General features: G+C 34.1%; 1 protein-coding gene and 1 pseudogene across 2 annotated transcripts; both read right to left on the bottom strand.

The window, feature by feature from the left end:
* Positions 1-1,121: 1,121 nt before the first annotated feature.
* On the bottom strand, positions 1,122-2,157 carry LOC111605800 (annotated as a pseudogene).
* Positions 2,158-5,693: 3,536 nt separating this feature from the next.
* Positions 5,694-9,595, bottom strand: mrps16 (mitochondrial ribosomal protein S16). 2 transcript variants are annotated; one of them, XM_023324486.1, is made up of 4 exons: positions 9,454-9,595; positions 9,216-9,239; positions 8,378-8,644; positions 5,694-7,633 (listed from the first exon to the last, which is right to left on the bottom strand). In XM_023324486.1, exons 2-4 carry the CDS (start codon positions 9,226-9,228, stop codon positions 7,512-7,514), a joined length of 402 nt encoding a protein of 133 aa, XP_023180254.1. In that variant the 5' UTR covers positions 9,229-9,239; positions 9,454-9,595; the 3' UTR covers positions 5,694-7,511. The 2 variants fall into 2 exon arrangements, with proteins under 2 accessions (XP_023180254.1, XP_005816089.1); XM_005816032.3 differs by having other exon boundaries at positions 5,699-7,633; positions 9,430-9,594.
* Positions 9,596-10,375: the final 780 nt, after the last annotated feature.

Raw genomic sequence — 10,375 nt, 5'->3', positions numbered from 1 at the left:
ATTCTAAGTATGGAAAGTGCAACACAAAGTATTAATCTTTTATCAACCATATTTTTTACTTTAATTAAATTTGATAGTATTTAATTAACATCCAGTTATTGCAGTGACCAAGACTTCAAGTTTAATATTGCTCTTATCAATCAATATTAATTTCTGTATGGAAATTCCACATGTAAAGTTAAGTAAAAAAAAGCCAAAGTGCTTCACATGTGAAAAAAATAGGAGACAATAAAAAGCAAACAAAGAAGTGATGAGCTAAGCAAGACCAAACATCAAACAAAAGACAACATAGCTCAAAATAACATCAAATAAAAGATGGAAAAGTACTAAGGAGTGCAGAGATGATTGAAGTATAAATTATAAAAGCATATCTAAAATCTTGTTTCTGAATAGTCATAAAACAAAAATCACAAATAGAAAGAACAATAAAAGTAAATTCACAAATAACAAAATAAAAATAATGCAAATATAAAAAAAAATCAACATAAATAAAAATAAAAATGAAAAATTACAGGTACTTTGAATATAAATGACAGATTACTTAACATAAAATTAAAGGTATAAATTAGGATTTCATAATCTAAATTTGGAATTCATTATATTAATTAAATAAAATATCTTAATTTTTGTTCAAAAACATCAATAGTCTTTTTTGCTCTTTGCAGAAACACTGATCCAGAAAAGAGGAATAAGGAACCACAATGGGTCGTTTTGTTCTTAATTATGGTAAATTATAGTATAATACTTCATGAAGGTACACCAGTATTCTAAGTACTGATTTATTTAGATTATTCTAAATAGTGGTATTTTTAGAAAGTTCTAAATACTTTTGTATTTAGAATACTGTTAATATTAATTTTAAAAATAATATTAATATCAATCAAAGTTACTTGAGTTAATAACAAACCTCAGTTTCTCTTAAACTTTTTCTAAAAATCCATTATCTTGAAATTCAGAGTTATGATTCCCTGGAAACAAAAGCATGATATAATTATGTTATTTTTTATTTTATAGTAAGCATAAATTAGGAATGATTCATCAATATGACAGAAAACAACACAGCGGCAGCTACCTCTTTTGGAGAAATCTATTAAAAATCCTCTTCAAAAGATAGCGCTGAGTCAATTTACACAGTTCCTTGTCCTAAAAGAAATAATATTTAAATGGTTAACAACAAAAATTAATGTAGAAGTTGCCAGTTATATTATTGGGCTATGTTAAGCTGTATAATTTTGGTTGATTATTGACAACTAATAACCCACCTGATGATAACAATGGTGATTATGATAATCAAAAGCAGGAGTGCCAAGGCCAGAGATCCAAACTGTGCTCCATAGAAACCAGAACCATCTGCGGAAAAACTCACATCTTGGACCATAGTACTGCTCTAAACTGGTCTGATAGCACCTGGGTTGAAAAATACATGAGAACACCAATAATAGTATGATAGCAAAATAGAGTTGAACTGTTTAATATTTAATAAGGCTAAATCAGATAATTTAGTTTACCTGCACATGAAGCCTTCATCAATGTGACTAAAACAATCTCCATGTTGATTACAGTAATCAACATTTGTTTTACAAGGTCCACTGCCATGCACCATTGATAATTTCAGCAGTGTAAATGGCAAACTGGAAGCAGCTGATGAAATGCTTCAGATTTGTAATGTCTGGTTGATGAAAAATGACCAATAATTTAGATAGAACATAGTCATGGAATGAATATTTACTGAAAATTTGTTGAGATAAAACCTACTTGTAATCAAAGGTGTTGGCAGGCTTAGTCCACTAAACAACACTTGACTCCCAAAAACCTGAGAGATATTATAGAGGTTCATGGTGTCATTTAAGATGTCAGTCAGCACATGATCAAGCTGATTGTTGAGAAACTGTATCTGAGTTTCATTGTTTTGATAGTTGTACAGCACCACGCTCTCTGAGACAACACTTCCCCTTCTGTTGCAAAATAAACACAAAAAAGTATTTATGAAAGACAAAATTCTTGCATTTAAATGTAAAAACTATCAAATGTTCATTACATATTAGTAAGGAATTTTTTTAGAAAAACATATGTTCATTTTATAACTTCTACAGCTTTGTAGGCTCCTGGGACAGCTTTTTTGGAAAGTGCTTCCAACTGAAAGACAAAAGATGACATTTACGTTCTTGGATAATGATTAACAAACGCAATAAACTTTAAAGACATAGTTTCCATAATTAAAACGCAGAAAGAGAGTACTGTGATATTGGTGTTGTTGAAAGCATCTTTGCTGTTGGTGTTTCTTGGCTAATCAATGATGTTGATTGTGATAACTGTGTTAAAGATTGAGTAGAATGTAATGTAGTAGTGGGCTTCACTCTAGCAATAGATGTCAAGAGTTCAGAGCTAGTTGTAATTGAAGATGTTTGAGAAATGTGGGAGGTGAAAAAAAGAGGTGCTTGGGTTGGAAGTCAGGAAATCCTCCGTACTTAGGGACAGGATTGTGGATGTCGAAGTTAACTAATTTGTGATGAGGTGTGTGGTTGACTGGGTTGTCTGTACGTTTCCAGTATGTGGGAATGTGGCAGTAAATGTAGACATTGTTTCTGTTGGGGAAGACAGTGGTGTACTTGTTGCCTTAATTGTTGGTGGAGCTATACTTGATTTGGTTGTTTCAGAGTGCTCAGCTGGGGTTGTCATAGTAAAGTAAGTGGTGGCTGATGATGTTGTTAGACCCTCGTTGGTTGTTGTAGTTAGTCCGTTTGTGATGGGCGAGATTGTCGACTCCATAGGAAGTGTTGTACTGGTGGACTGCACTGCAGTGATCGATGTCGAATCAGTAAAGTCTGTGATAGGTATCTTTGTTGTAGATGTTTCGGGACTAAATAGTTGATTAGGTAAAGTGAAGATAGAATAACATGTTTCTTCCCAGGTCAATATTTTCTAAGCTGTAGTTAAAACAGACATTATACTTTTACCAAATTTTTATCACAAGTCAATACTGCTTAGGAGCAAAGAACCCATGTGATACAAATATAATGTTTTAAAGTTAATCTCTGGAATGCATTAACAGGAGTAGATTAAGGAAACGTTTTAGTGTAGATATATTCTCAATGTCCCACATCAAAATACTTGACAAAAATTGAGTTCTGGCCATTTCAACCCTTCACACTTTCATTCTTTTACGCTGTCAGGAGTTTCGTTCTCATCTTCTTCAGGCCTGAACCTCCCAGCCACAACAAATGTTTCCACAGAAGCTACGAATTAATTCAAATCTTCCAGGGAAAGTATTGCAGTAGTTTCTACAGCTAAGGATTAAGAGTATTTTTTCTATGTTCTACTCATCGTCCTCTAAGGACATGTTGTTACCTGAGCCCAATAAATAACATTAACAACAAGAGATCACTGAGAAGTTACAATACATCAGAGTCTAAAATCTCTCATATCAGAACCAAAATAAAGAGAAAAAGTGTGGGATCCAAACTTTTTAATTCAATTGTTTGAGTACCATTTCTGAAAATACTTGACTGCACCAAAATTAATGTCATATAGCAGATGGACTAAGGAAATGGGTACAAAACAAATATATATATATATCTGTTAATATATTTTGGTCCCAATCTGAAAGCTCTGGTCACACTGTTCTCTCACCTATACAAGATTATGTGTTTTGTCAATTTTTATTTGGTCCCCCATGTGTTTATTTTACCCTCTTGTTCCCTTTTAGAAGTACAGTATATCAGTAAGCATCATTTTCAAAATTATGGCATTATAAGTTCTTGGACCTAAAAAACTAACAGCTTTTTCTTTGAGTGTAAATTTAATCTCTGCATTCCTTACACTCTGACAATATACACTAAGTACAGTTTTTTGTGTACGATAAAGAGAGTAGTAAATGATCTCTTCTACTTTATTCTGTCTTCTTCCATCCTGGGTCCCTTATTAGTATGCATGTGTGTGTGTGTGTGTGTGTGTGGGTGTGTGTGTGCGTGTGTGTGTGGGTGTGGGTGTGTGTGTGTGTGCGTGTGTGTGTGTGTGTGTGGGTGGGGTGGGGGGGGGGGGGGGTGCGTGTGTGTGTGGGTGTGGGTGTGTGTGTGTGCATCTATACATGTGAAAGTTTTTTTTAACATGCCCCTGCTGCTAGTGCTCTAGCACCTAGACTTGTTTGCGACCATGTAGTTATATATTCTGTTACATATTCACTCTTGAGGGGATTATGCTCATTTTCTCACTCTCCATTTCAGCTGCAACTTGGGGGCAGATAGGTCCAATCCCATTTACATGCAAATGTTGAGGTTCTTTTGCTCGCTGGGTTTTTCTAAAGGGGGATCCTTCCTATAGAATTTGACTTGAATGTCTCCAGAAACTTCCACTTTGATTTTAATATCATCTTTGATAGCAGGAAACAGCTCAAGATTTCAGAGTTGTCACCAGGCCAGTGTACAAATGGGTCCAGCTGATAGGAGCCCCTTTATATAACATCAAAAAGGATGGATGGATGAAAAGCTACAAGGTGCAAGATGAAAGAATTATTATTATTATTTTGCGATGCTGCATCATCATGGACATATTGACAATTGAGTTCTGGCCATTTCAACCCTTCACACTTTCATTCTTTTAAAGGTATTGCAGTAGTTTCTACAACTAAAGATTAAAAGTAATTTCCTATGTTCTACTCATAGTTCTCTGTAAGGACACGTTGCTGCACGAGCCCAATAAATAACATTGAACAGCAAAAGATCACTGAGAAGTTACAGTGCTTTCATCACAGTCTATAATCTATCATGTCAGCAACAAGAATCAGAACCAAATAGAAAAAGTGTGGGATCCAAACTTTCTAATTCAATGGTTTGAGTATTTTACAGCCATTTAACTCCACCATTTACGAAAATACTTGACTACACCAAAATTAATGTCATATAGCAGATGGAAATGGGTACAAAACGAAAGGAGGATGGGATGAAATGGCTATATTAGTACAGAATAGGTTTACAAATAGGAAAAGAGGCCAACTGACACAGAGCCAGAGGTGATGTTTGCTCTGCCAACTGTATTGCTATTTTCTGAAAAGATCAGGATTTCTGGTTACTTTGTTGGGTACTATCAATTATCTGCTGTCCATGTTGCTCTCTGCTTGGTGTGAGAGCAACATTCCCGTAAATCTGTATGTACGAGTCACTAAATGGAGAGGAACCTCAATTTGGATTTTGGCCTCTGAGGGACTCCGTAGATAAAAAGAAACAAATTATTTGTAACGTTCTGTAACCTCTGTGTGCTGCTGCCTGTCTTGGCCAGGATTCTCTTGCAAAAGAGATTTTTATCTAGGTGGGATTGAAATAAAATAAAATAAAAAAAAAGATTGTGTAAACAGGTTAAGACCACAGCAGCCAGTATTTGTATCTTCATCTTTGTAGATTATGTCTTTGTAATCTGTGCAGTGTCGATTTCTACTAACTTGGATGTTATTGCACAGCTGTTCTTGGAAACTAATAGCTAGTGTTGGTTTGAAACTTTTATGCTGAATTTGTGTAAAAATGATAACCAAAACAGGTAGAAAATAAAATAAGATTTTAAAATATTGAAACAAAGATTAACCTTATGATGTATACATTTTCTTTCTCTCAAATATATACATTTAATTTATTTATTTTTACAATTGTTTCGTTCTTTAATTTCAATACAGAAACAAGTGGGAAGGTTTTATGACTTTTATTGAAATAATATTTTACTAAACATATTACAGTTGCATAATTCAGCATATGCTCCATAAATAGCTCATTGGACATGATCACAGTCAGTGTAACAAATTATATCAATAGCAACATAAAGAAACAAGCTGTGACAAGGTGAAGACGGTCTTTTGACTGAAGTCTGAAGAGGTTTTGTAAAGTCATCTACACCTCTGTTTGCTGTTTAGGAAATCATTACTAAAATGTCGCAGCAGAAAGTCTCTCTTTCTCTCTAAGCTGTGTCATTATTGTAATAACGTTCAACAATTACCATTATTTCAAAACTATTAAAGCTGTAACTTAATTATGGAGACTCAAAGGGACTTTTGTCACACATGTTCTAAAGGAAGTCATGAAATTATGAATATACTGAGATTCCTAAACCTGACAGTCGGCCATTAACTCCCAGTTATGCCAGTTTATCAGCAGCTTCTTCTCTTATGACGAACTGCTTCCTGGTAAACGTTGGGTTAATTTTAGTTGGTTGAACAGTAAGTTTCAAGGAGGGTTTATAAGGTTTAACTAAAGGCAACCTTTAAAAACCTCCTCATAAATTTATGAATTATAAACCAAGACACATTTTACCACCAGTGAAGAATGTACGACTCAAATTATTGAATGTCCACAACTTCTCTAAACCTGTTTTTTTTCCTAATTTTAGCTTTTCCTATAACTTCTTATGAAAGAAAAGGATGAAAGCAAGGCTCATCTAAAGCAAAACACAAGCACAACCTCACTGGCATTTAAGTCTTACTCTACTGTTCGCTCCAGATGTTTCTTTGTATAACCAGAAACTGATTTTGTTTTCTCTAGAGGTCCTTTAGGAAAGTTATTGGTTTATTTTTTTAATGCAACATTGTTTAATGTCTTATCCCTGCTCACATAAATATGGATAACTATATGGAGGCCCTACTTCTTCACTCTACTCTTTCACTTTACAAGCTAAAATCTTCAGCATTGCAATAATGAGATATTACTTTATTCAGAGAATACCAATGAACTAAAAAAGAAAACACCCAGTTAAAACTGTCTTATTTGAATTAGCTCTACAAGCTATAACAGCATGCAGAGTTCAATTTTCTTTACGTTTCCAAGTTTTGGCTTTGTTCTTAATTTTTAAATAAATACATTGTAATGAATTAGGTTTCTGCTCAGTAGAAGGCAAAATTTACCTTCTACTCATTTATTTAGTCTTTGCCAGAAGCAATTTAAGTTAAACCTTTTATGTAAACATTTAAAGTTCATAGCAGGTGAATCAACATTTTACTGTGACTGTAAACTGACTTCAGCAGCCACTTCTGTCCGTGATCTCAATCTAGTTGAATGTTGTCTCAACTCTCAGAAAAATAGTGAAGGGAGGAGTTTTTATTCTTAAAAATATTTAGTGATTCTTAAAATGATTTTGTGTGTTTGCCATCAACCCCATCTACAAACACAAACTCCTTGCAACTTTACTTTGTTGACATGGCTCCAATGTATAAACCAAAAGACATAATATGAGACAAAGGGATTTTGAGTGAATTTCAAAAGGACCAAAACATTTTTAATAAAAACATGCATAGCCTTGCAGTTATGACACATTTTTTAATAATAAAAAAAAATAACCAAAAAATACAGCCTTTGTCAATCTACGATCAACTCAGAGCTGTTGATTCCCCCCCCCCCAACATTATGAGTTGTTCACATTTTTGAAGAAGTTTGTTCTTCAAGACATTAGATCAGTTGTTTTGAGCAGTCCACCAAGAAAGAGAAAAACGTGTTTTTATAAGTTTTCTTTCAAACAGCAGCTTCCCTTTGATCCGATCACACGTCAGCCTGTTTCTCCTCCTCTGTTCCTGTGGCAGTTTCTGCCAGCTTCGCCTGAGCTCTTCGACGCTCTGCCTCCGTTACCGTCATGGGATGGAGGGGGAAAAACCCAGACAACCCTGATGATGTAAGAAAGAAAAGTTGTTTTTAAAGTTCAGAAGCAGATACAGCCTGGCTCATTCACAGTGCCTTGCAAAAATATTAAGGCTACTAAACTTTCTATGGATTTACTCGTGTTCCAGATAAAACCACAAGGTATTTTAGGGGTGTTTCGTGAATTAGACCAACCTTAAAGTAGTGAAAGGGAAATTATACATTGCTTTACTTTATTTTTATTTTACAAATAAAAATCACTAAAGTATGGAGTACATTTGTATTTGGCAGTAACACCAAGAAACTCTAATTCTTGGTTCATGTCCGTCAGTATGAATTAACATTTAACACGTCAAAAAATTTGTCATGACGAGGAATAAAAAACACTTATAAGTTGCATAACCAGCCAAAGTATGAAAAGTATGATTTATAGTCATGAAAATACAGTACTTAGTTTTATCCACTGATAGTTTCAGGAACTGTGTTTCTTCAACAAACCTTTAAATCAAAGAACATTATCAAGGTGCTTCAGGTAATGTTGAATGCACATAAATATTTAAGAGGTAAATATGAAAGAAATTTTAAAAAAACTCAGAAGAAAATAAAGTAAAGAACTTCACAGCAGTTTCTAAGGTGCAGGTGCTGATGAAAAGTTACGTAAGGACCTCCTTGATTAAACAATTCCTCATGAATTAACTGAATTGCCCAACAACAAAATTGTGTAATCTTGTCACAGGCTACAATTCGCGTCAAAGAAAGTCAGCACACACCTAGAAGTTTGGCCACTGGTTTGGACGTGTGAGCGCCGCAGCCGATCCAGTACTTGATCCGGTCGAAGTTGAAACTAACAAGCTTCTCATTGTAGATGTTAGGGAGCGGGTCGAAGCTGCCCAGCTGCTCGATGTATTTACCATCCCTTGACCTCTTGTTGTAAGCCGCCACGATGCGATAAAAGGGTCGGTTGGCTTGTTTGTGGCCTGCGAGGGCGAGCCGGATGATGACGTAGCCGGCGTGGTAGTTCTTCAAAAGGAGGGACGCTGCATGAGGACATCAGGATAAAAAGGACCATCAGAGGAAAACATGATTCTTCTTCTTCTTCTTCTTAAATTAACTGATTGCATGAGTGAGATATGGCAAACTTCTGTTGATAAAAATTAACTTTCATACAAACAAATTATAGTTTACATTCTATTTAAAATATTTTTTTTGTAGAAAATGTATTTGGATCAGTGTAAATTAAATAATGCACATATTTTTTTTTCTTTTTTGCCAACAGCTACAACTTCTGATGGCAAATATCCTCCAACGAGATGATGAAAAACTGCTTTTTCTGTCTTACTGAATGTTAGTTTCTTACATTAATGATGAATTCCCAGAATTATTTTAAGAATTTATTTGATAAGGAGATTACCAACTTACTGACTAAAGCTGTAAGGTTGAAATGTAGTACTCATTTGATCTAGAATTATGTAAATATGATGACAGGTACCTGACGAAAAACTAGTAAAGGTCAAAATAAAGACTATGTTTTCGGTGGTTTATATTTTTTGCAGAGTACCTTCGTAACTGTCTTCTATATCAAAAAAGGAAATTAAATTTTATACTCACATAAATGCACCATGATGAATCACCCTGCAGAAAATAAGACACGTTTAAACTGACATAAATGTTGAGATTACTATATTAGTATGTAGTTTCCTCCACTAAACTCGGCTTAAGCTGAAAGAAAACTGTGCAAATGTCATTGCATTGTAAATAGCAAAACTGCGGTCCAGTCGATGCTAAGCTATTTTTAAGTGTAAGATAAAGAAATGAGAAAAACCTCTCAGGGCGGAGAATGACGCACAGATGATAGTCACAGCCTTCTCCTTTCGATGTTTCGCTCCACTGTTGACCGACCTGCAAATATTACCAAAATGTTTTCTTTCTCACAAGAGAGTGTGACATTCGTCAGGGCGCAGCCATGTTTAAGCCGGATGTTACGCAGCAGCGTCGTTGTTCCCTATTCTGGACGCCAGATGGCGCCATGGGACCGTTGACCACTGAAAGAGTCAACTTTGTAGATAGATGTAGAAATTCAAGATTTTGTAACGTCGCTGCTCATTTTTCTAAACTTCACGTTTCTCTGTGATATTCATGAGAGTTTTCTTTTTTTTTTGTCTTTCAATTTTAGTTAAAGAAAAAAAACTAAATAAATATATATTTAAAAGAAAGAGAATGATGAATTTTGGAAGTGGAAATTCTAACAGCTGAAACAAGAATGAAAAAAATAGGAAATATTGTTTTATAATAACAAAAACCTACTACAATACTATTCAAAATTTCACATTACGATATGGGCCAAACATTTGATGATTTCCCCAGGAATAGATAAATTGAAAGTTATTTGTAACAAACATAATTTTGTAAGCTTTGGGCTATTGTAAAATCTGGGTACATAGTTTTTGCTAATTTTGTAGAAGACAAACTTAATTTATATGTGTTTTATTTGTAATGCAGTGTCCTCAAAGTTACTGATGAAAAACTTCTACAATCTGTAAAAACATATACATATAGGTAGAAGATCAAATATATACATATATATGAACTCAATAACTTTTAGCTATATCCTATCACAAATAATGTGATATACATATTTTATCAATGTCAAAATGACCAATAATGGTACTGTTGCTGTTTAAACTTTATTTAGAGACATTAAGGTTTTTTCAGTTTAAGAATAATTACTGTTTAGATAAAATTATATATCTAATAACATTAGCGTCTAA

Source organism: Xiphophorus maculatus, chromosome 20 (genome assembly GCF_002775205.1).
Source record: "Xiphophorus maculatus strain JP 163 A chromosome 20, X_maculatus-5.0-male, whole genome shotgun sequence".
NCBI classification, from domain to species: domain Eukaryota; kingdom Metazoa; phylum Chordata; class Actinopteri; order Cyprinodontiformes; family Poeciliidae; genus Xiphophorus; species Xiphophorus maculatus.
The sequence above is the reverse complement of the archived record's forward strand: the minus strand, read 5'-3'. Positions and strand labels throughout refer to the sequence as shown.

Bases quoted from the DNA above. Each gene is read 5' to 3' on its own strand.
- mrps16 (XM_023324486.1), bottom strand. The intron at 7,634-8,377 runs GTGTGTGCTGAC...TTACATCATCAG, and splicing joins ACCAGTGGCCAAACTTCTAG to GGTTGTCTGGGTTTTTCCCC.